The sequence below is a fragment of the Caloenas nicobarica genome, chromosome 3, assembly GCF_036013445.1.
Source record: "Caloenas nicobarica isolate bCalNic1 chromosome 3, bCalNic1.hap1, whole genome shotgun sequence".
NCBI lineage: Eukaryota > Metazoa > Chordata > Aves > Columbiformes > Columbidae > Caloenas > Caloenas nicobarica.
This window is the reverse complement of record NC_088247.1, coordinates 70,378,717-70,405,430: the sequence shown is the minus strand read 5'-3', so window position 1 is coordinate 70,405,430 and position 26,714 is coordinate 70,378,717. Positions and strand designations below refer to the sequence as shown.

Below are 26,714 nucleotides of genomic sequence, written 5' to 3'. Positions count from 1 at the left end.
TAGGATCCATGGTGTATTATGGCATGTGCAGTACACAGAGTAACGAAGTGCCACATAGATAGAGCTGCCTAGTTCTGCAGGAGGCAGAATGGCCACCCCAGCTGGGCACTTGCACCAACGTGCCAGTCAGGCCTGCTGAGGTTTAACTCAGTGGCACAATCTTGAAGGAATCTTCCAAACACACATTTAGAATTCCCTCCGTTCACACCTCTTGAAAACTGGCAATGAAAAAACCCGTCCGAATGCTATTTCTGTTGCTTTTGTTTCTGACTCTGGCAACACCAAACTTATGCTCAGTACTATGAAGTTTGTTAATTATATTTAAAATAATAAGGAATTGGTAAATACAATTTAATTAAGTCTCAAAGGATTGCGTGCTGCAATGAAAACATCTTCATATTCTGCATTCAGAAGTATTTCAGTGCTTAATGAAAACAATACAACATTCTACTTCTTGTCCATTTTGACTTCTGTACTCTTCCCTCTAAGTCAGAAAGAGGATTCTGAGTAACAGTTCTTTAGTATCTCCATTTCCTTCAGTATGTACTTTGTACAACAGCAACTTTACCTAATATTTTGGGTTTTTTTAAGAAGCCTTTGCTTAATTCCTCACTAGTTCTTACACACATAGTAATTTCAAGCTGCACTAGATTCGGCTGGGCAAATATTGTTTTATTTCTGTCTGCACCTGTCCTCTGAACATTGAATTAACGATGTTGGCTCGCTACAATGACAGATCAAATTTACTGAAGTCATGCTGCTTGCAGAATTGGCGGGGAAGGATGTCAGCAGTCAAAGCACAAGTTTGGAACCAATGCTGTGCTACTTGATCATTCATATGTTATGCAGCTAAATGCATGCTCCAGAAATACATCTAGAAGACTTTCTGTAGACTCTTTTACCAAAGGCTGCAATAAGAAGTTCCATTTTATTTCCCAGGGTCTTCCATGGTGATTCCAGCTCTGTGTCATAGACACAGAAATAAAGCAGCTTGTTTCATTACATCTGTTGCACCTGGCAGACATTAACACTGTTTTCAAAAGTCAGACAGACAATTAAAAATGCTTATGTCAATAGGTGTTATGCTTTGCAAGGATGAATGACATTTGCAGCCCTATGGCAGCTGCCTGCCAATCATAACCACCTTCAGTTAGGAGATCCAAGACTAACTTTTGGTATTTCCTATATATTCCAGGGCCACTTATGTGCTTTTCTGATACCATTCATCTGTGATTCAATGATGACAATTCTTGCTAATCTGCTCTGTCTTTTCCTCAGAGACTTTTTCTGGACCTTACCATAGGTCCTGTTTTTCCCTGCTGTAAGAGAAAGCGGCTTTAGTCGCTGGTGTTGATCTTTCTACCCTTCAGACTTCCTGTGACTCAGGTGCTACAGGTGTGACTTTGTGCAAGACCAGCCAGAGGAACTACGGTGAAGAACAGCACAATGATCAAAGTGGTCACAGTCTTTTTGCTCTCTTTTCAAAATAAGGCAACTAAGTGTGCAAATTTCTCTATCCCTCCACTTATATTAAACTATATTAGACTTGTCATTGAACTATTGACTACAGCGTTGGTTCACAGCATAAATTATTTCAATTTTATTATCAATATTTATAGAGAGATGAAACTGATAGAAGCACCTTTGCTATTACGAGTTCTTGGTTTTCAGTCTGTCTTAAAAAATGTGTTATCCCACTCATTACTCACAAACCTCAAGTTTGTAACTTTGTTGAATATCCAGATGAGTATTTATAAACTGATTGGCTAGTTCTAATTAATTATGGAACAGCACACATGAGAATCAAAACTACCCTCCAACAATGTCTCAGATGACAGGCTGGCAATACCCACTGTAATGCTGACCAGACACTGGAAGCTTTTACAGAACCAAAACACACAGGGACACCAGTAATCTCTTTGTCAGTATAAAATGCTCCCATTTACAGTAGTCTTTTTGCATTTGCCTAAGGCATTAACTTAAGATGGTTAATGCTGGTACAATAAAGAACAAGATGTATATGGCAACGGGGAGGGGGGGAAGAGGTACTGAATACTGAAAGAGACCAGAGGGACTGAGAAAGTTCAGATGAAAATATAAAAGCTGAATAAGTCACACAGTTTTCATAGATATACTGCAAGACACTGATCTTAACCTCAGTATTCTATAAAAACCATATTAAGTTAGTTATACTTTGTTAACTGTCCTCAAAGGAATATGAGGTAGAAATTTTTATTTTTAACAATGCTGTTTGTTTTGGCAGTACACACAATGAAGCCATAGTAGAAATTGGTATTTTTTTGTGAAATAAGAATGGGCCTTGCTTAAGATGAGAAGCAAATTCACACAGAACTAATACTTTTGCTTTGCCTGAAGTTTCTGATGCAGAAATGCTTCAAGAAAATACTACAATCCTTTACACAGGACAGTAGATGACACGTTCTTTCTGTGTTTTATTTATGAAATGTAGTTATTCTATTTAATTTTCATTTGAAGTTTCCTTGTTAGAAACAGGGTGATATATCCAAACCCTGAGGAAACAATCTGTTAAAAGACCACCCATGAAGTGAGGTCCTAACAACCAGCACTTCAAAAATATAGCCTATTTACTCCCCCTGCTGCCACATGCCATCAACTACTTCAAATCTAATAATTTGAGTTAGGAAACATCCACTGATAAAATGGAATTCCAGTTGTCCAGGGAGGCCGACCTAACTAGTATGAATGTGGTAGCATTGGCTTCAGTACAGGCCAGCAGCCAAGTCTATCCACAAGGTTCAATGACACTTGTACAGATAACATAGAACTCCTTGTCAGGATATTTCATTATTACTTTTAACTATATTAACCCGATTAAAACTATGACTGGTATGTCCAGCTGTATTATAATAATATTTTAAGATAGCAGTATCATCTAAATCAAAATATTACTGATATTAGTCTTTTACCTTTGCATTTTAGTCCAGAATCTTCTATTGTATCCATAACTGCAGTAAGCACAGGCTTTTGGTTTAATACTAATCTATAACAGATTTGTGCAAAGCAAAAATGTACCTATGCACTATGTATGTGTCAATATTGCTAAAGATTCATGGAGATGCTGTCTCTTCCTCCATCCCTGCCTTTAACCCAATGAAAACGCTGTTAACAAGAAAAGTAGATGAAACAGTCCAATCAGGACTGATTTCCTACATGTTTGTGTCTAGAGGTTCATTAACTTTTGTCATTAGGAAGGCACACAAGTTACAAATAAAGTTTCCCCCACAGACTTGAACTTTAAGATATCTTTTGTAGTAAGGGTAAAGTCAAGCCACAGTATTTTGCCAAGTAGGAGACATACTTTATGTGCATGGCTATTTTAATAAGATTTGTAGAAAATTAATTACCTTTGAAACTCAGACTATCAAGCTGTTTAAAATTATATAATAGGTTGCTAAATTAAGGGAGAAGTATAAGATAGTACTATGAAAAGACCTTGTCACCTTAGAAAGCCAGGCTAAAAGGAATAGACACAAAGTCACAGTGGAAAACACAGCTACCAGTCTTCAACGGAGCTGGACAATGTCAGTGGAAAGCCTTGAGAAAAAAATTGCCCAGGCAGGGAGCTGTTTTAAGATCAAAAGTCACTCTATATTCAACAGTCATCTTTTCAGTAGGTACATGTAACCAGTCAGTGAGGCTTTAACCAAAGTTTAAAACGCAGATAGGCAAGAAGCACTAATGGTTTTTCCAAACAAAAAAACCCAGGAAGAATACTGTTGCAGAGTATCCAACTGCACGGAGTCAACACTCATTTAGAACATGGGAAAAAAGCTTACACCACACAACTAGATCAAAAGATTTGGGGATGAGCTTGAAGAATTTGGCTTCAGAACCACACTATTGATGATACACTTACAGGGAAAAGAAATGTCCCCAACATCACACTAGAGAAACTTTTCTCTAAAGTACAAATTCATGGTCAAGAGGTTCCAATGAAAAGCATTGTTTTTGATAACTAATATTTTATTTTACGGGATTAACTCTTTTGTTTCCTCTGTCATTTGACTTATTACTGAATAATTTTTGGGTCAGGTTACTAAATATACTCACTAAAACCTGTCCACTAATTCATTAGCAGGCAAGTTGGACAGAGGAAGCATAGATATAATCTTCCTTCAGGTTTTTTATGTTCATTCACCCCTATAAAAAAGAAGTCACTTCTTTCCTCCTAATTATGGTTTGTACAGCAGACAATGTTACATAAATACGCAAAATACAAAACAACTACTCCTTGGGTAGCTCAAGAAACGTTCCAGATGACTAATCCTAAATTCAGAATCAGGGTTTATGTTCTCTGGCTAACAATGAAGACGTACCAATTTAAAATATTTACATTATCCTAACAGCCTTAGAGTACAAGCAGCTTTCTCAGACTACTCATTTCAAGCAAATACAGCAAAACTATGCCTCCAAAGAGCCTCATCTCTCCTCAGCTACAAAAAGCCAAAACCACCACAACCAAAAAAACCTAATTGCCTGCATAGAAACAGCATTTATTTCTACTCAATGTCAAATGCTGTAAAAAACCAAACCTGAAGCTCAGCAAAAGCTGTCCCGTCCCCTCACATCCCAAGACAGCAATACTTCAACAGATGTGTAATTCTGTCATCCATCTAGAAGGCCTTTCCTCAGGCACATTTAAAGAGTAGGTGTTAAAAAGATATCCTCTTTCACATTGTTTCCTTTCATGTTTTTTTTCCAGAACTCTTAAAAGTTATGAAAAGCCTAAGTTAAAAAAACCTAAGCCAAACAAAAACCAAAAAACCACCTTTTACTTGACAGGAAAATGTGTATCCTTCCTTGGAGAAGAGTGCAAAAACTTTCGTTACACTATAAGAAAGGCCCATCATGTCCAATTCAAAAGAAAAAGAACTCTACAGGTTATAAACAAAACTAATTATGAAAGTGAACCTACTTACAAAACTGTCTGGTAGATTTGCCTGCAATAAGTGCAGTATGCAGCAAAACACAGCACATACGCACTGCTGAAACCTTGGGCCACAAAGCTCATAAACTACATACCTTTACCGGGATATCATCCTCCTGATTTGCAGTTTCTGCAGTGAAGACATATGATATTTCTTTATGAGATGTTGTCTGCCTGCAAATGGCACATTTAATTGAGCTCCGGCGGGTGCCAACGCTGTACTGCTCTATGATGATAGCTACACACTCATTACAAAAACAGTGTCCACATGTCAGCACTGCCCACTATGCAGAGAATTTAAAAAAACAAAAACAAAAACCAAACAAGCAGAGTATCAGTTTTGGATGAATGCAAAAGAAAAGCAGTGTACTAATATGTGATAAATTACATTTTCACAGAAACACTTTCATGAAACTCAGATTAAAATTGAAGAATTTTAGAATTTTTAGTACTCTAGCTGTTAAAAAGCATGGACTTCAAAGTTCTCAAGCACAGAAAGATTCATGATCCACTGCAGGCCTCTGCATTTATTGTTCATTTTTTGTATTTTCCCAGTTTTAAACTTGAAGACATTACAGTCTAAATTTCTACGAAGACTGATTCTTAATGCATAGGTTAAGTACAGAGATTACATATATACAACACCTAAAAAGACCCACACATTTGCCCTCTGTAAAAATCTTTATCAATATGTTCATACTGGATCAGTCTTTATTTTAAAAGTCTGAAAGTGTTTTAATCTTTAGATATTGTTAAGCCTTAGGCAACATTTTTGGATTTAAGAAGAAAAAAGGATTTAGAACAAAGAATATTGATTTTCTTTGACAGAATGAATTAGAAACAAAAGATCGCACTGCAGAAGCTGTCCTTCCTTTAGGAGCCTGAAACATCTACAGGTCAGCTTTGACCTTCCTTAAGAGAGAAGTAATCTGTAAACCAATGTTTTTACATCTAGAAATAGGGGCTTACTCTGTACTCGTCTGTTCTATAGGCCATTCTAAGAGAAAAAAATAAATCCGTTTTCATGGGTCCGAGTAGCAGAGGGAATTGACTAAATGACTGATTATCAAGTGAAAGATCTCATAGGCTTTGTAAGGTTCTTTCAATCACACAGAAATGGGATGCAAAGCATTTTAAAAGTTCCTTGCAACATGACAGCTGCTATCATCTCAAGTGGCAGTCTCAGCCAAAGTTAAAGAAAAGAGAGTTTTTCCTTTCAGTGAGCTCCTCCAGCTCAGAGATGAAGCATCGTGGCAGTTAACAGGGCAAGCAACTGTTCTCTGTAAAAACCTGTATCATCCTCAGAAGAACAACATAGAGGGGATCTTGGAAACATGGTGTGACACTGGCTCATACTTATACATAAAACTAACAGAAACTAAAACACCTTAAAATAGCTACCCTAAAAAAAAGTGCCAATTTGGTTTGACCATACAGGAGTCCTTTCATGTTTTTACCTAATGCATGGTAAGTAAAGTATAAACTATGGCTTTGTACTTTATGATACAGATCAGTTTTGATTAAATCTCACTCCTGCAATTCAGGAGGTAAGTGGTGGGGAAAGAAGTCCAGATTGCAAGTCTTTATTCTATTGTTTTTTACTACTGTTTAAGTAGCTAATATCAATTTCTTTAGAGTCCTTAAGAAAAGTACTATCAACAAGAGCAGTTACAGTAAAACTCTATCATAGTGCAGAAGCTTACCTATTTCTTCATTCTATTAGCTTATAAACAGCAAAGAATTTTTTTCTGACAAAAGGATGAAAGCGAAACTTCAGAGTTACAAAACAATAAGCAACACATTTTTGGAACACTTCTGTCAAATCACTTGAGCATTGATGTCAACAGCTAAAGGCTATAGAGGCGCTTGCAACTGTGCAAAACGTTATTTCAGGGGAAAGGCTGGTACATCACAGGAATGGGCCTATTTCCCTTGTTTCAGTACAATGTTCATTTAAAATCAAAGGTTGAAAATTTGACACACAACTGACTCAGACCTAGGTAAAGATGTTCTAAAACCAAAACCTGCTGACTATATATCTTACCTGTTTTCCCAGTTGATGTGCACAGATCGGACATGGTTCAGGGTTAACTCCCCCAGTAGTTTTATCTTGAGACTGTAAAGCAGAAAAAAAAACCAAACAACTTTGTGTTTCAACAAAGTTATTCTATATTTAAAACAAGCCTCTAGAAAATGGAATAATTAAGTCCTTTAAAAAAGTGTGAGCAAATTATAAAACATCATTCATGAATAAATAAGTCTATCATGAGGAGTTAAAAAAATATGTAATTTATGATAAGTAAAAGGAGTACTGTTTATACTGCAATCCTTCAGATAGCATCTGCATCTCTACTAAGGCTTTGAAAAATCCTTGTGAAGTACAAGCTTCAAACAAGAAACTCCTCATATTTTCTATCAGCTCTACATTGTTGTAAAAACACTTACATATACTTAGTTATGAACTACGTTTACTTAAGCAATTGTACTTACTTCAACACTGATTAAAATAATGTAGCATACATGGTGTTTGTGTCGATTTTTTTACACTTATTTAACCTACAGACCTGCTTGTCCTTCTGTTTAAGAAGAAAAGCTCTTTGTAAAATAGGGTAGGTGGAGAGGTACATAATTTTACAAGGCTTCGACTAAGCATGGCCTAGTTAGTTTTAATGAAACTTATAAACTATGAAATAGTTTTAGATGGTTAAAACTGTGCAATTAAGCAAATAGCTAAATTATATAATGTAACAAATAACTTTATGACTTTGCAGTAACTAAAAGAGCACCACACTGAATCTCAACATGTAACGAATCTTTACAGAAAATACATTTTTCTTTATAATGTAAGATTGAAATAAAAATGATAGCTTTCCACTAGGTAAACAGACCACATCACTTCGGTAAGGACCAAGGAACTGTAAACCTTACCTTCTCCAGATTAGTGAGATATAGAAGTTGTCCCAATTTCTTTTGAAGCTGTGATTTGGCAACTGCCTTGTCATTCAAAAGTTTCACTCGATTTTGCTCTACCTATGGAAACAGTATTAAACACACATTAAAAAAGAAAATACAGTTAAGTTCTACAATAAGGCTTATATTAATTTCTTGGCAAAATTCAGCTGAATAATTTACTGGGGACAGACAGAACAGCTCATTCTGTAAATTTAAGATGCGCTTCTCCCCAGGCAAAATTTAATATCTATTTCTTTCCAGTACCCAGTATGAATGCAGTACTGCGAATGGGCTGAGACGGAGGACATATGCAAACTTATTATTTATTTGTTTATCTGCATTATTGGTTCTTTACAGAGACAAAATCAATTTAAAATAACTTTTTTTAAAAAAAATTTCTTTCAAATTTCATTCAATTTATCATACATCTTCTTACAGCCAAATAGATCCTAGAGTCTACTGCTGGTTCCAAAAACAATGTGTAAGAAACAAGTAATTACTTTCTTTATACTTCTTAGAAGCTTTCACTTTTCATTTAACCTATACAAAGATAGAAGCATCAAGGTGACTCCTTTTCTATTAATTACAGTTGATAGTGGTGTAGTTATTAATACTGCAGAAGAATCAAGCACCCAAAGGATGAAGGCCTTGGTGTTTCTTATTGTTGCAAGCACATACATAAATCTTAGACTTGGTTAAACATTTGTTAAGCAAAGTGCTCCGTTTGAAAAATTGCTTTAATACACACAACATATCTACTTCCCTACAGAAATAAAAGAATTTTATCTAACGCTGAATCTCACTGGAAAAAAAAGCACAAAATGTTTCTATTGAAAATATATTTCTATTAGTGAAAAAAAAAATAATATGTTAAATCAACACAGCATTTTTTTATGTTCATGAATAGACAGTGTCTGAGAGGAGGCTCAGAAATGCCAGGATATTGAAAAAAGATTTGTCTTTTAGGTTCACACTGCTGTTTTTTAGGTCCTTGTGGAAAGTAGCAATATGGGTAAGAAATTAGGTCAACTTAATTTTCCACCCCCTTGGAAAACTGGCCAATTGTAGAGAAAGGTCCCAGAGCCATTCACCTGCTGCTGAAAGGACAGCAGCCTTTTAGAAACATGCCACACTCTTACAGTCAGAGAGCTGGAAAAAAAAAAAAAATCAAAATAAGACTTACAAGCTCAAAAAGGCCCATATGCTGAACATAGAAATAGATAAGCACTCTTTACTCCACCAAGGCTTTCTCAAATGGAAACAGAGGCACACTATAGACCTCCTACACAGATCTACATGCAAATTTTTATTTTTGTAGGAGGTAGTTTCTTTCAGAAAAACAAACCAAAGTAAAACATTTCTTTCCTGCCAAGTACTTTACCTCATGCGGTTCTATGATATGGAGAACTGGTGGATTTGGTTTTGGCTCATCAGGATGACGCACTCTCAGCCGTTCTGTAGCCATTGCCAGCTCATCAATAGCAGACACGTGATCCCTCAGTACCATCCAATATTCATGAAGCAACTGTAAAAAAAGCCTCAACAAATTAGTAGCAGAACTGAGTTGAGTTCCTTTTCTATGACTCTGTCATACCTTGTATAACGTGAAAACTTTTCTGGAGATAATATCTCTTTACAGTAATTCAGCCACAACAACAAACGGTGAAGGAAAACAAACAGTATGGAGATCATCTTGCCTGCTTTCTTTTCCATCCTTTTATGAACAACTATAAATAGCTGTCTCTCATTACTTCTACAACTATTACAATAAATAATGCAACTACAAGCTCAGAACAAAATGCCTTGTGAGACTAAGCAAATGCTGAATAAGGAAAAATGATTCAGCAATTTTGAACAGAAAGCTATTATAGTACTGAGACTGCTCCTTAAAGATGAAATATTTTTTAAAGAAATGTTAACAGCTTGAGTGGTCTTGACAAGAGCACAGATGAGTACAAAGTGAAGATAACAGACTCAATTTACCCAAGAAAAAGTAAATTCTTGTTTTCTACAAAAGAAGTGGCCACAACTGGAAACATGCTATACATATAAACTGACATTATTTTTAAATTACCAATAATACTGTTAAATAGTTCTTCACAAGGTTTCCACTATTTGCATATTATATAAAAAATCTGCAGTGATCTAACTGAAATTCAGAGACCTCTTTTGCAAATGCCAAAAAATACTATTTGTTGATTTCTGATTTTTTAATTGTAAAGACTGTAAAAGCCTGGGAGAAAGATCACAAGGGTGAAACACAGGTATGTTCTACTGAAGCTGAAGTTTGTGTTAATTAAAAATGAGAAGGAAAAGCATTCAAGAGAAACACTTTTGATTACACCTAAGCTGTAAGACAGGATAAGACCCTTGTATGCAAAAGCTCTTGCCCCTTCTCCATCACTGGTACGTATTCACTGCAAGGACACACAGACACACAAGGATGCATGGAGAAAGCCGCAGTACACTCCTGTAGTTTTCTCTGATCCAAACAATAGGAGACTAGTTCAGGTTACATTGTGTAGTAAAGAAGATCCAAGAAATAAAGCAATAGCGAAAGGACATCTGTAGCTAGCACGAGACTGAAGATAAACTGAATTACAGAATGGACCAACATTCGATTTGCTGAGTCTTGCTACATTCTGATTTAACTAAGCTGACAAACATTTAATTATAGCTGTATACTGTCTTAATAGATACAATTACACTGCTTAGTAATCTGCTTAGTAACCAGTATAGCTTTTGGAAACTCTTAAATCATATGTAAACCATTTTAAGGCAAATCTTGTAACAAGCACTGTGAAAAACCTTTGTGTAGGTAAACCCTCATTTCAGGAATACAACTTAAATTCGTTCATATTCAGCCTAAAGTTGCTTATATTACATTGAATGGGCTACACAATTGTTCTGTCACAATCTCATTTACTGTACCTTGTATTCCTTTTTCCACGCTTCAAAGAGTTCTAGAAATATGCTGCCTTCTTCAGTTAGCTTAACATCCATTCGGTGAGCTTTGGCAAAGGAGAGAATTGCTTTCAAGGCACGTTCAGTTTCACTGGTTGCCCACAGTCCTCTACTTGTAGTGGGCAAACGGTCATCAACAAGCCCTTCTTCATCTTCTATCATCTCCTCAAATATTGCCATTTGGCCTGTAACACTTGAAAACAAACCCAACATGATACTTACCACTGATTTCGTACTTTTGCATCCATTTCTACTTGTTCACCATATATTTCAGCCTTCTAATATTTGCTTAAAGGATAAAACAAACCAAGCAAATATAAACAGCTGTTTTATTACATGATATCCCAAAAGCTTTCTTTGAACACAGTGACCTCAGTACCAGTAATGAAATCACTGTGCAGGCCATTTTATTAGCTCATAGTCATGACTAGCTTTTGTGAAGGCTTATATATCTTAATTATCTTCCAGTAGCTATTAATGATTAATGTCACATTCATTTAAAAAAAAAAAAGCAAGCAATTCTGACTACTTAAATCAGCAAGAGTTGCAGTTAAAACTCTGATGCAAAATTTGCTATGTATTGCACTATTTAAGAACACTATGGCTTCCCAGTTGTCTCCTTGACAAACAATGCTAATTCAGAAACACACTAACATTTCCTAATGATTTCGAGCAATCATTAGGTAAGAGAGCTCACACTGGTAAAGACTTTTTAAAATGTTTTCTTGGTGATCTCAAGATTTTTGAATCCAATTTTGACATGGTGAGGGCTATGAGAGATGAAAGTCGAAGAGAAGGCACACAGAGGGCTGTAATCTATGCCTCTCAGTATTGTTCACTATGCATATTTCTCTCACACCATATGTGGGTGCAGCCCTTCTTTCAGCTCACAGCTGCATTCCTGTCTGAAATCTCCTCTGTCACTGTGGCTTTAGCCAAATTTTGTTACTTCACGAGTTATATAGAATTTTAAAAAAATTACGCATGAGTATGGTATTATACCATTTGCAACCTGACTACAAACATTGCACAAACAGGAATGTGTTTAATTAGTATACTTGTATTTATACATCACTTTCTGAACACTTCAACACTTCATTTCAAATGTATGGTCATATTATAGCAGCTTGAGAAAAAGTGGCATGTTTGTTCCTTGTACACTTTTTTTCAAATGAAATTTACACAGAAAATTAAACCTGAGTAATAAAATTGCTATCAAGGCCACTAGCAAGAAGTTGCTGTAATTTTATCATAAAGTTATTTCAGAAAACTTAAAAGTATAAAATATAAAACAATCCAACTTTAACTTTTTTGATAGTGAGAAGTTTAAAAAGCTATAAACTTACGTATGAGAAAAGAGCTTTGACTCGTACTCTGTGAACAGCTCATCAGCCTTACAAAAGACACAGCTGCAATACAGAAGATTGAAAACAAGTACTCAGAATTTCATCAGAAACCAAAGCAATTCCTGTAATTCCTTAGTCCAACATAAAAAAAACCCCAAAGTCCATAAAAAAGAGCAATTTAAGTCTTAATAACTGACATGAAAAGATTTTGTAAGAACAAGAGCAAGGTAAGGTCATGATGATATCAAATAGATATCTGTGACATCTGTGTACATACAGACCCTGAATACAGAATAAAGACTTTAATCTCTTCTTATTTCAAATGAAGAAAAACTTAATAATACACCTCTAAAGCATGTTTTCTATTTTCAAGACATACTTGTTAAGTGGAAGTCTAACAGGTCGCAAATGGCAGATGGTGGCAGCCTCAATGACCTGCTTAGAGGGAGGGCCTTCCAAGTTTTTCACTGCTTCTCTTACAATCTTTTGGAACTTCTTCACGTCCTCCAGCTGGGTTGTGAGCAGGTATTGAAGGCCTCTGCAGTCACGGAATCTGATTTAAAGAACAAGGGAACTAATTGCACACTGAGTCACCAAATCCAAACTTAATTCACTATTTTGAAGTAGAAGAGAAATAGCTAAACAGCAATACAGGACCACATAGGAAGTCCATATCATAAATACACGCTTATTACTACTACACGTAATGCTGTTAGAAATCAATCCATTGTATCTCCTGAGATGATGCCTGGTATCCGTAGGATAAAAAGACTCTTTCTGAGACTTGAGAGATGCGATCGAATATCAGTAGTCAACACCAACCTGAAACTTTCTAGTCCACAATGCAAATATACTAAAGGTAAACAACTACATATAGTTAGTCTTATTCGCATCTGTTGGCCAAACTGATTTTCAATGCATCTGTGCAATTCACAGCAGACACATGCACCCATCACAAAAATATACCGCATTTAACTTTGAAAGCTAACTTGCGAAAGTTATTAAAATGGACATGACGGTGAACTATTTTTCTAAAATCTAGATGCCTCTCTTGATTGGAGTGGGAACATGAACACCAGTTAAGCACTTCCCATACTATGTTCTTCCCATGAACAGAGGTCTCTTGCTGAGAGTGCAGCCTTCAGACAATGTCTGGCATTCATATACAAGGCAGTGTACTACAAAACTGTGGTTCTACCCCCTATGGAAAGTTTGATCCAAAATATCGCTTTTGTAAAATGTGGAGAGACAAGCACAGGTTTAACAACACTACTAAAGTTTGTAATTTAAAATGACCTACTTAAGCAGTATGTATTTTAAAATAGGTAAGTGTGCTTAACCAGGTAGTCTGAAAAATACGTGTAAATTGCAATCAGTAGTCTGTTGTTAATACTATCGGTTGCCAAATATTTCAGATCTATGAAAATCTCCCACTATACCAACCATCTCTAATACTCAGCTAGAGATAAGGACTAGTTGCTTCCACCGTTGACTAGCAATGCTTCGTAAGACACTTTTTTAAGGTTTTAATGCATATGCTAAAAAAAATTAAAAGGAAAAAAGTTTTATCCCTATTTTATAAAATAAATACTGGTATTGCAGATCACATTTGCAAAGTTATACAACCTGTAAGCAGCAACAATTTTAAAAGATACTTCCTAAACAGTGAATTTCAAGTGAGGAAAAAAAAAATACAGTATAATACAAGCAAGTGTATAGATGAATGCACAGGCATATGAGCTCAGCATGAACATGCAAACAACCCTTTCCTCAAATTAATTTTGGCCAGAACAAGATGCCATTGTTCTCAAACGACACTGAACCACAAAATGTTCACATCAGACTCACAGCCGGGTTGAGGTTGGAAGGGACCTCTGGAGGTTGTTTTGTCCAATCCCTCTCCTCAAGCAGGGCCATTTACAGCTGGTTGCCCAGGACTCTGCTCAGATGGCCTCCAAGGATGGAGGCTCCACAACTTCACTGTGCAACCTGTGCCAGTGGTCAGTCACCCTCACAGTAAAAAAGTGTTTCCTGATGTCCAGAGGGAACCTCCTGTGTTTCAGTTTGTGCCCACTGCCTCTGGTCCTGTCTCTGAGCACCACTAAAAAGAGCCTGGCTCCATTTGTTTTGCACCTCCCCTTTAGATATTTATATACACTGAGAAGATCCCCCCAAACTGCTGAACAGAATCACAGCTCTCTCAGCCTGTCCTTATACATGAGATGTTCCAGCCCTTTTGTCATCTTCTTGGCCCTTTGTTGGACACTCTCCAGTATGTCCATCTCTCTCTCTCTCTACTGGGGAGCCTAGAACTGGACACAGTGTACTCCAGATGTGACCTCACCAGCATTGAGTAGATGGAAAGGATCACTTCCCTCAACAAGCTGGCAACATTTTGCCTAATGCAGTCCAGGATACCATTAACCTTCTTCACCATGAGGGCACATAGATGGCTCATGGTCAACTTGGTGTCCACCAGAACCCTCCAGGTCCTTTTCTGCAAAGCTACTTTCCAGCTGGGTGGCCTCAATATCTATTTTGATCAGACAGAATTTCCTTCTTCCTCCTCAGCATAACTCTGAGTTTTGAAGAAAGAAGATGTAAAGATTTGTTTAGACTATTCAATAGAATTATGCTAAGTACTGAAAAGTAAAACATGTGCCTACTTCCAGCAGGGCAAGGAATTGCCACCTTTTTGGATCTTGACAGAGTAGCCATACTGGAGGATCTCTCTTAACATATTTAGTTCAAATCTGTGCATACCTAAAGTATTTAAATATATACATATATACACACACATTTTATACACAGATTATTTATATACATATGTATATGCATTTATATACACCTAGTTTTATATATATATATAACAAAAAAAGTATTTAACTAAAAAAATTATTCAGAAAGACTGAATTTAAGAGTATAAGGATTGTTCATGTATCTGAGAAAACTGCCTGAATTTAAACTGTCTCCCTTTTCTGTGATGAACTTAAGGAGCTGAAGCACAGAATGTACAAGAGAGGGCTGGGAGAAAACGCTTTATTCAGCCTTAAAATAAGATTGGTCAGGGGAGACCTTATTGCTTTCTACATCTACCTAACCTGAAGGCACAGAGAAGTCTGAGCCGAGCTTTTCTCAAAGGTGCATGACAAAAGGACAAGAGACAATGGACACAAGATGCAACACATATTAGCTAGATTGAAGAATTTTTTTTTTTTTCCCCAGAAGGTGGGTCAAAGACTGGAACAGGCTTCACACAAAGGCTGTGAAATCTCCCTCCTTGGAGATACCATAAACCCAACGGAACAAATCCCTGTGCAATGTGATTGGGCTCAATCTCTGAGGATGGGCCTGGATCTATTGGCTGGAAGTCGGTCTAGGTGATGGATCTCCAAACATCCCTTCCAATCCGTTATTCTCTAACTGTACACAACAACAGTGGTACTGTTGCCTCTAACATGAATCTAAACCAAAATTCTTTGCTCAGAAAAAGAGTGATGCTATTTTACTCTATTGCACAACGATTTTCTGTTATTGTCTGTCTACTTTCCATTTAAGCAAGTCAATTTCTTTTAGAGGTTACTCAATTTTAATGCAGTAAACTTTGAATCTTTCTTGCTCAGCACTTGCATGAGTACAGAAGACTGTAAAACAACAGTAGATAATAAAAAGGAACATTTAAAAGAAAGCTTGTCTAAGAGAAAACTGTAGTTCTCCTGCTTCTCTTTCCAAGTCTTCTATCTAGTTATGCTTTTGGAGGGACCGTTTTTGAAACTTCATTGAAGCCCAGATGCTCTGAAGCAAAAATTCCTGCTATTTAATTGCAACCGTTAGCACAAACTGATAAGAGGACATGAGCAGACTTAACTGTATTCATTAGCCTATTTTAGCTATTCTCTTACTTCTCTGCCATGGAGAGTTTATTAGTCTGCTGTTTGTAGTTGCACGTTATTTCATTTTGCACACGTTGAACAAGCTCCTCATCGATGGCATACTGTATTGCTGTCTGGATGACATCCAACCACCAAGGAGAACCTGAATGTATCTGTACGCAAAAGAACAGATTTATCCATGAACATTCAACAACCAACCAATTTACTAATTGCAGCAGAGACTTACACTGCTCTTTAGACCACACAAACACAGACTGGTAAATTCCACAGAAAGAGGAAGATGACAGTATGCTTGAAAAACATCCCCTTTCCTGTGTAAATGAATACATGATGAAGAAATTTTCTACATTCCCATCTACTTCCACTCCTTCAAATTTTTTCAGTAGAGTTAGACTCACTGAGGCCATTTATACAGCATAGCCACAGAGATACTGTAATCTCAAAGTTTCCCCTTCCTCTCTCCCTCTCAAAAGGAGACAAAAGGATCATTTAACCATAGAAAGCAAGGTCTCTGGGAAATTAATAGAACAACACTGAAGTGACCTTGTAATTTTAAAAGGTGAAAGAAGATACAGAAGTTTACTTCCTCATGTGCCATTTGCCTCATTTCTTCATTATTTCTTTACTATCATGCAAATGACAAGCCTTTCAACTCAAGTGCTCACCAATTCATTAAGGGTTTGCACCTTCCCATGAAAACTCAATTATCATATTGACTAAACACAATTAAGCCTTAAGCACGACTAAATGCATGTCAAAGAACAGTTCATTTGAAAGTAACTGAACCACCAAACCCTATAAAACTTATTTATTTACCCAAGTTACACGTGAAGCACGTTAATATAAAAATCAAGCATGGTGTTAAATTTTACTAGAATCATGCCACCATGTACTTCTATTTTCAGTCATCTGTTCATCAAGTATTGTGTGCCTCTTTATGTGGGGAACACAGAATATGTTTTGGGGCTCTGTGTGTGTGTGTTGTCAATGTGCATGTGCACACTGCCAAAGTGTTTATTATCTCTAGAACTGCTAGAGATAATAAACAGCTGGAGTTCTGGATACGCAGATGAAAATATTTAAGAAAACCTCAAAATTCAGAGACTAAATACATGTAAGAGGTACCTGCCTTTCTCTGGAGCTCTCGAATGGTCTGAAGAACTGGCTGTAAGGCCTGATGGGCTTCTGCAACTTCTGCATTGGATTTACTCATATAATGCTGTCGAAGTTGTTCTGCCTGCATGGAAATAAGACTTTAAATTACATACAACTCATATTTATGAGGAATAATTGAAAACGTAAAAAACTCTCCAGCTACCTTAATGCTTTAAAATGGCTAGCTGCTTACGTGCTACCCACTTTCATTCGTAAGCAATATTTAGCATTATTTTTTTCCTCTAGAATCTAGCCCAAAAATAATTTAAGACAAACAAAGTGCTAACTATGCAATTTTGCTTTTGGACACACCCAAACAACACAATAGGAATACATTGTATTACAAAAAGGAACTGGAATTTAACTCGTAATTCTTACTTCTCTGTACATTAAAATACATTGTGCTGAATAAGTAAACAAAAAGATTTTAGAACAATCTGAGAACAGGACAATTTAACTTACCTACAGATAAAACTTATTCATAAAATAACAAGAAAGGTTTAAATTTCATTATTTTTAGATGCATCAGATATAATTTTTTTCATGAAAGTTACTTCTGACAGTGGAAACCTCTCTTGGTATGCAGCTCTCTCCACAATATGATCAACACCAGTTTATTTGATATTTTAAAAACTGATGATGAACGAATAACTTTTTTACAAGTAACAGGTACACACATATGTATCTTTCACAATTACATTCTGATTTCATTAGATACCTTTAATTTGTGGATTCTAGGGTGTGTTTAAGTCTTCCCTTCTTTGGTACTATCAAGATAATTATGCACATAGTAAACCTGAAAGCTATTTAATGTTATTTCTTTAGTTAGAGAAAATATTGAAAAAAAAATGTGCTCTTCAAAATACATTTATATAAAAATGAACAATGTTTACCTCTTCTGCAAGTCGGCTATCACGTAAAGTTGGGGGAATTCCTGGGTGCTTTGCCAACAACAATTCCATCAAGTTGTGTGTAGAATGAAGTCTCTAAATGTACACAAAGTCAATAGCAATAATGAAAAAATACACTGCAATATCTGTGACACGAAGAGTTTAAACAGCAATGAAAACATACAGCAAGAAATTAGTATTCATTTTAAATTAGCTTTATTTTTTTCTCTGTTAATATGGAAGCATCTTATAAAGAAAAACATTCTTTTCCTCATTTTACTGAGGTAGGAAGTGAAACATTAAAAAGACCTTCTTCAACACCACAAAAGTAAATCAGCAGGCAAGCGTGACACCAAGTCATCAGATTCTGTCCTGTACTCACCCACCTAATTAAAATAGCCCTTGATTATTATGGAAAACAAGTTATTTATCTAAGACCAAATTATTTTGTAATATCTTTCAAAATATTATAAGGAGACAATTCGCTTAGCTTGTCTGAAGCAAAATAAAGTACAGGGAAAAAACCTAGCTCTCAAAGTCTTCAACAATTTTTCATATTTTTAATTTTTCTGAAATTAATGACTGAATTAAAAGTGACCTTTTTGTTTATTTTTAGGGGAAATAAACTTGATTGTTAATGTAAGGCAACCCTATTCCTTTTCCCTAGGCTCACCCCACATATCTCAAACCAGACCCCTAATGTTATGCTGCCTGCAGATGTCCCACAAACTTGTACGATGAGCACAAATCATGATGCTGGAGGCTGTTCTCACCTCCCGGATTCACTTCACTTCTGCCCTATTACAATCTCAGCCACTGAGGGGCACTGGCCAGCAGTGGTTTGTCACCATCTTAAAGAGCTAGGCCTACGCAACTGGGAAGTACTCAGAAGTGTTTTATTACACAAAGGCAATACTAGGCAGTGTACATTTTGAGAAAAAAAATTGCTTTATTGGCTTGCATAAACCAGTAAAACAGCTTAATTAACTATCTTGTTATGAGTAGCTTAACAAGTTTATGCTGATATGGCTATGCTAAGCAAAAAATGCCTCTGGGAAGTCACAAAGGAGAAAGAACAAAGAAGCAAACGAAGCCATCAGACGACCACATGCAAGATAGTAAAAGAATAACTTAATGAAGCAAGCAAAGTAAAGAAATAGACAACTGATCACTTCTTATTTATCTGTCTTTAACATTTTAAATATCTTGTTACACTTAAGAGAATTTTGGTCAGTTTAGAACCGATATTTCTTGAAATATAAAGATTTTAGAGAACCACTGTTTTTTTTTTAATCAGGAGAATATATTCATATTTTAAACACAGTATTCAAAATGTATTAATATATTTCCTGAAGAGAAAATTCACTTTGATTCTTTTTGATGTTTTGCTGCCCTTTCAGAGAACATCTTCTGCAGTGCAGCAACATTATTCTCTATCATTTGGCACGTTACTATTATCCTCAATGCAAACGCAGCATCCTGTATTTGCAGCATGCAATATAGTACCACTAATGTGGGCAGTCACAAACACATACACAAGTCTAGGAATTCAGCTTGTTAAGTTTATCGCGCAACAGCAGGTGGAGATCATGCACTGCTTCTGGGATATCACGAAGACTCACACGGAAAAGTTTCTAGAAATACAGCAGGTTTTTTTTTAAAAAAAAGGAAATGTGAAGGTCACTGGACAGATTGCTGTCTGAAGTTTGTGATAATAACAGCAAGCTGGAAGAATCATTCAGCACACCACTGGGAGGAAGAAAAGACTGACCTGTTAAACTAAAACTAAAGTATTCCAGTTCTTAACTACGTCTCTTTACATTTGAATGCTCACTCACTTGCAAGGAATCTGTTTTGAGCTTTTCTTTGTGCTCTTCAGATGATCGTAACACTTCTCTGTACAGATCTGCAGCCAATGCATATTCTCCTGAATTAAGAGAGTAACAAAAACATATGCATATTATGTTGGTTTTTAAATATACAAACAGCCATGACAGGCCATCACTCGTAACGTACTAAGATGGTTTCAGAGAGGCTGTACAATATTTGCTTGTCTTGAAGCAAATCTTCCCTATTTATTCTTCCACCCAGTGCCCTCCCAAAAACCCAACTGTTAACAGACAGGGAATATTATATTTTACAAAGACTAAAGCAGTTTCCAAATTAAATATCTCTCGTGACTGCAAGATCTGTAGACTTCTTGATCTTAAAATATGTATTCACAGTTGCTTAAGTCTAAAAAATCTCACAGGTTGCACTAAAAAACCATCATCTACATCTCGCCGCAGTGAGATTACTAAATTACTAAATTTGCACTGCAAATACGATTCACTTTCCAGTGAAAGCAATGAAAGTTGTGTCATACTTCAAAAATGCAGAAATGATTAAATACATGCAGCAAGTATAACCACTGATGTAAGCTCCTAACATCACAATTGCCTCTCAGAAAATAGATTCTATAAATTTAAGAAATACAAAATCTAAGCTGCATATAGAAAAGCAGCAAAAAGAAAAGAAACCACGACATTAATCCATTTTTGTTTTATTTTCTCAACTTATGGAAAATTATTTAGCCAGCAATAGTCTTAGAAGACTCTTTAAACACAGAAGTACAGAGACATGAAATTAAAGACAGATAACAGGGTAAAACAAAAAACATCTTCCTACCTATCTTGAAGGGTAAACAACTATTTCAATAAGATTTGTTGCTTCTTACATTGAAACAGTTGCCAGTTGTAAGGGTGTAGTCCTGCAATATACTATTCCCATTACTAGTAACAGGACAAAAGCTATGTGCTGATTTTGCAAGGCCTCAAGCTTGAGACTTGTCAGGCCTCCTTCAAATTTTTTCTGAACTGCCTAGACCTTTCACTTGGCCTAGCTGTGATAGCAATTTCTCTAATTCACTAGGTGTCTATGGCCAATTTTTTAACTTTTGTTTATCTTTGTGTGGCACAATCACAGCTTTATGTAGGTAGCAGTAACAAGCGGTTATTCTATGTAGAATGACATATTTACAACTAACACCATGATGTAGCGTAGAGAAATACAAGACTAGTAACAACAGCAGAGGCCTTGGAAAGTAAAAGATATGGGATGCAGTGTAGAGGAGTATAGCCATGTGATGCTAAGAGATGGTACACAGGCTTGGCAGTGAACAAGGAAGCCATGGCTATAAACAACTCACCCACAGTCAAAGAAATGCAGACCTAGAGCTGGACAAAACTGGTTTTAGGGGCAACAAAGAGAACAAAGAAATAGTATGTAACATTCATAAAACGCATCATGTACACTAAGTTTGGTGTTTAAGGTGGAACTGCAGACCCATGAAGAAAGAGAAAGGTGTAAAAGTGTGCTAGCAAACATAAAAATGACCCTAATTGGATCCTTGAGGGAGAAAGAAGAAACCATCAACACGAACATTCCTCCCAATGAAGAGCTCCAGGTGGAGACAACCAGCCATAGCACTGCCACCACCACTATGAAACCATTGACCTCAGGACCCAGAGGGGCAGCAGAAAGGTGAACATAAAAGCAGGACAAGCAGTACAAACAAGTAGGTGTGATTATTATTAGTTTTTCACCTGTAACAATTACATCTGGACTAATAACAATCAGACTTGTAAGAGTTCAATTATACTAACAATAAATTAATGGTTTTACTTAAATATAAGGTACACTTCCTCCTTGCTGGTAAAAACAACTGAGTGTAACAGTAATGCTGGGAGCAGGGAGGGAAGTTATAGACCAGAACTCTGCCTCAGTCCTGCTTTGTTTCTCACCAGATGCAATTTTCACCAATTTGCTTTTCGAAAAAGGCCAAATTTAATTTTTGCTACTAGTGTATTTTAGAAGTATGTAATCTGTACAGAAATGTTTAAGCACTTAATTCTATCTGAAAAATTTTATGTTCATCCTGCCATCATAACAAAGTATTTCAAACCTACAAATTACAGACTAAATAGAATCTGAAAGTAATCTTTCTGTAAGGACAGTAGCAGAACAGGCAGTTTGCTTTCTCTCCTTTTTGAAGGAAGACTTCAACACAAGCTGGAAAAATTCAACCAGTTTGTCAACTTCAGAAGACTTGTTACTTGGCAAAGAGGCTTTTCTTTCACATCCATGGCTAAGTCATTTTAATTTATTATAACTTTGTTTAGTGGGACATTTAAGATTAATATAATTATTTTTGTTTCCGATCCAAAGCTTTTTTCCCCACTTCAGACAAAACCTGTGTTGACAGAGCTGTATAGCAGGCAGCAGCAAACAAATTCCAACAGATTCCACACTCAGCATAGCAGTTTGTGTGGCAGGTGGCACAAAGGAAGCCCAGAAAGCAGTACTGGTAAAACAAAAGCAGGTTAAGTACAATTACACAAGTACAACGTTTTATCCTCCCAGTACACATAGATGGTAGACTCCAGAGAGAATATAAAACAAAAATTCCAGAAATAGTCTGAGACATCTCAAAGATGCACCAAACTACACCTATTCTTTTCTCCCTCATCTAGAATGGATGTTGTTTTCTGTTACAAACACTGCAACAAGCCTCTCTAGTTTCCCAGGATTTCATTATGGCTTTTTCCCTGAATTAAAAGAGACACTGTTTTCACATGGCGTCATCTTAACCATAATTAGCCTACCAAAAGGAGTAAATAATATGCTACAGCCATCCAGTCTTACCTTTAATGATATGGATACCAGCTAAGCCATTAAGAGCACACACCAGCTGTCGGTGAGCTTCCTCACACTCTGTTCGACATTTCTTCTGCAGAGATGTAAGCAGTTCCTCCATGGTCATGGTGCTGAAATGGAGACCAAATAGCTCAAATTTGAAAAAAAACCACAAGACTAGAAAAGTAAAACTGTTACGCTGTGCAGCATGAAAGATTGTTGCATGACTCCAACATACTGTGCAAATATTTTTGAGATGTATTTACTTATTAAAAAACCCTAGCCATCAGCTTTTCTTGCAGCTAGAGCTTTAGCCTACCTAACTTGAGTACATCAAGAGGTTGACACCTCCCAAAAATAGATAGAAATAAGAAGCAAGAGGAAAATTAGAACTAGGTAAAATAACCCTTCACAGGGCAAAATATTTTGCTCCTTCTGTCACAGTGGTGAACTGGAAACAAGCAAAAATAGACCTCATTTTGCTAGAAGCTGTTCAAATGAAAACAGCTATGAGAGACTACATTTCTCCCCTCTGCTACCAATCTAAACATGCAAAACAGATGAGGTGTCAAGCTAAAGAGGAAAATGTGTGAAATGAGAACAGTGAAGATTAGCAAGTATCATTTTAAACTTCCTTTTCTACATTTGTTTTTAATATTTGTAATTCATGAGAAGAATTTCATCAGAAGATAATTAGCTTAACATGAAAATACGAGAAATGTAGAGGTAAGAGTGAGCAGCAAGAACAGAGATGAGAAAAGAGAAAGAAAGAAGCACAAAGGATAGCTTGGAGTAATGCCAAGGGACAAAGAACCCTGGTAGAAAGAAGACTGATGCGAAGAGACAGGAGACTAAACTGCAACAGCGGTTTACAACAGCCGACCTGAGGCTGCTTCTGTGACCAGTTGCTGTGGTGAGACCAGACACTACCCCCCTCCCTGAAACTCTGCTCCTCAACCTCATTCACCTTCAGGAGAAGCATTTACTATTTGGTGTTCAGTGCTCTGGAGAAGAGTAAGAGGTGACATAACTCTTGTGCAGTCTGAGCCCAAGGTATTCTGGAGGGGTATCCTTGACTAGGTCTTTATTTTACCCTCCTTGCAACACTGTTCCATTTGCAGAAACTGTTCCTTCATCTACACCACAGTGTTACACTAAAGCAGGCTTGAAATCAATATAATCGCTATTCATAACTAGCTGAATTCTGCAGAGGTAATACTGGCAAATACACTTAGCATCTGCTGCTCATACTCTGATACTTCTTGCACTACTACTACCTTTCATTTTTAAAACCATCAGGAGTTTCAAGAAAAATTATAAAAGCAAAAGGATGTACGTATAAAGTATACAATTTGATACATAGCCTGAGACTACCAATTAAGACAAAAAGGGTTTTTTACTCAATTTAACTAGAGAAGCCTAGAAAACTCCATTTTGAAGGCTATATTTTTGCTGAGTAGATGTTCTCATTTACTGCCTTCATTGCACAGGTGGGGGAAAAAAGTAATCTAGCATAGATTATGCTCCAACACAGCTTTCTTGTTTCAGGCTTGTTTCTCTCATCCATATGTACCAGCATCAACCTTCTTGTTTCAGGAAATTTCTCTTATTCATCAAAGTCCTAGCACTGAATTTCTCCATTGTTCTCCAATCTATAACCAAAGCCATAAGCCAAATCTTCTCTCTGTTCTGGGAATGTCCACTGCTGCAGCCAAGCTTGGTTCATAAAAAAAGCTTACATAAATAGTGCTACGAAACAATTTTTCTTTGTATATATGATTTTAAGAAAGATTTAATTTTCGTTGCTAGTTTTTCCACCACAGTTACTAAAGGAGTAAGGACACAAACTTTATAAAAGGATAGAAAGAGACTGAACAGAATGGATGAACAAGAGCAGAAAACAGTAGGAACAGCACTGCCAGCATGAAAAGTTTAAGTATTTCCCTACTCATAATCTAAAAAGGAAACAACGCAGACAATGCTCTGAGAGCCTGGAATGGAAATAGCCTGTTCTTTCACAACCCATCTCTAATTGACTGTAAAAGTAGCAGCTACATTTCGCAAAGAGTACTAACAACATGCTTTTGGTCCAACAAAGGCTGAGACCCAACTGGTATTTGCAGGGCACTTGTGAGGAAGACAATCTTGAAAACATGCAAAAAAAAAAATTTGAATAGCTTTCAAGTTTGGATCTTACAAATTCTGCAGCCTCACATTAACATTTTATTTAAATTAAACAATTATTCCATGTTTACTCATTTCGTTCATTGTTCTCATTTATGAACATGAGTTTTGTAAGAGACAAAGAAAAATCAGTGGGCTTATTTAAAACTGAAAAAGAATCTGCTTTGTTTCACGCTCAGTCTGCCACCTGCAAGACCCTGATAGGCATGAGCATCATAAGGTTAAAATGTTACTGTGAAAGCAACTTGCCTCGCAGTACTACATTCTTAAACACAAGAACTACCTTACTACCCTACTGCATCCTATTCAGCTTCTGAGGTCAGACAGCTTCGTGTGGCATAGTTGCACATTTAACTAAAGCAGCTTAAAATTAGGTTTGAGAACTGTACAAGATCTCGCACCATTAGGGACAATCAGAATTTTGCTCTGGACAAAGCAAGCCATTTAGGAAGTGCCAGAAATTCACCTTTTCTGTAACGGCAAGAACTCCCCCCGAACAGCTTGTGGATGACAGCAGGCCTGCCTCAGCCGCAGCAAAGGGTACAGAATAGAGGTCACAGTCCTTCTATCCAGGCTACTAAGCTTAAGAGTCCAGTCCGAAATCTTCCTGAGTTTTGCCAATGCATCCTGGCAGCACACCTCATGCTGGCGATGATAAAAGTGTCTCTCCACAGGAGAAAAGTGAAGCCAGTGTACATTTTCTGTCTGAGGGGGGATTTGAATCTGCAATTAAAAGAAGAAAATAAGTAATTTGCAAATAAAGCTTTTGATAAATGTTGTTCAGGAATTTTAAAACCCAAAGCTCTTATTTACTTGGTCAATCACATCCTTCTTTGCTGATCTCCACATTATCTTGGCAATTAGACTGTAGAGAGGCCGGGGATTTTTCCTACAATAAGGTCGATATAAAAGTTGGTCCCACCAGTGTTTGACCCAGTAAGGATCAACTCCAAGAAAAAGGACTAATCCATACAGATCTGCCAAGAAAAGAAAGTGGTTTAGTACAATGTTTGTGTTTTAATACTTAATATTCCTCCAAAAAACCCAAACTTTCATACAAAGGTTAGCAGGCATAAAGCAATTACATTCTGGCCATTATCTTTTCCACTTGTTTTCCAGTCATTTCCGCACCAAAATAGCTAATTTGAGGCAGGGGACCAGGTAGGGGAAGGTGGGGCTTCTCTCTTTTTGCTAGTTGTTGATTATCATAGAACTTGATGGAACATATCTATTTGCAAGACACTTTCACATTTTCAAGTTTAGCAGAACAGAGCAACGCATTTAAACCTGTTCAGAGCAGAAGCAAGAGGCAGAAATTACAAGATTGCATATGGTTAACTGGGTTTGCCAGGTTTTTCTAGAACAATATTGCTCAGTATCATTACTTCATAGCCTGCTGTGCACCAACTGTCTGTTGCCCACCATACTAGAAGGGACCGCAATTCAGAAGACTTTCACTTTTCTACCAATGCAGAAGAAATTAACAAAACTCACTTTTGTTGTTTTCTTCCTCATTGAGAGAATACAGCTTGCCAATTCTGCCCTATTCAGAAACCCATCATTTTGGGGGATGAAATTTAAGGACATACTGACTTTAAGCTTATACCTAAATCTTACTGGAAAAAGACAGAAGCACATGTTTAAATGCTGCATGTGGACAATGCAGAAATAGAAATATACGATGGTA

At 36.6% G+C, this 26,714-nt stretch overlaps 1 protein-coding gene across 2 annotated transcripts in view; it reads right to left on the bottom strand.

The window, feature by feature from the left end:
• Positions 1-26,714, bottom strand: part of SHPRH (SNF2 histone linker PHD RING helicase) — a 51,581-nt gene that overhangs the window by 5,247 nt on the left and 19,620 nt on the right. For both annotated transcript variants that reach the window (XM_065631647.1, XM_065631648.1), the window contains exons 12-25: positions 25,841-26,004; positions 25,494-25,750; positions 22,853-22,974; positions 20,008-20,096; positions 18,173-18,265; positions 17,254-17,361; positions 16,134-16,276; positions 12,611-12,784; positions 12,232-12,294; positions 10,853-11,078; positions 9,303-9,446; positions 7,898-7,999; positions 7,014-7,085; positions 5,065-5,253 (exon numbers count right to left, since the gene is read on the bottom strand). In XM_065631647.1, coding sequence (XP_065487719.1) covers positions 5,065-5,253; positions 7,014-7,085; positions 7,898-7,999; positions 9,303-9,446; positions 10,853-11,078; positions 12,232-12,294; positions 12,611-12,784; positions 16,134-16,276; positions 17,254-17,361; positions 18,173-18,265; positions 20,008-20,096; positions 22,853-22,974; positions 25,494-25,750; positions 25,841-26,004 — 1,946 coding nt within the window. The remainder of the gene's footprint in view (positions 1-5,064; positions 5,254-7,013; positions 7,086-7,897; positions 8,000-9,302; positions 9,447-10,852; positions 11,079-12,231; positions 12,295-12,610; positions 12,785-16,133; positions 16,277-17,253; positions 17,362-18,172; positions 18,266-20,007; positions 20,097-22,852; positions 22,975-25,493; positions 25,751-25,840; positions 26,005-26,714) is intronic.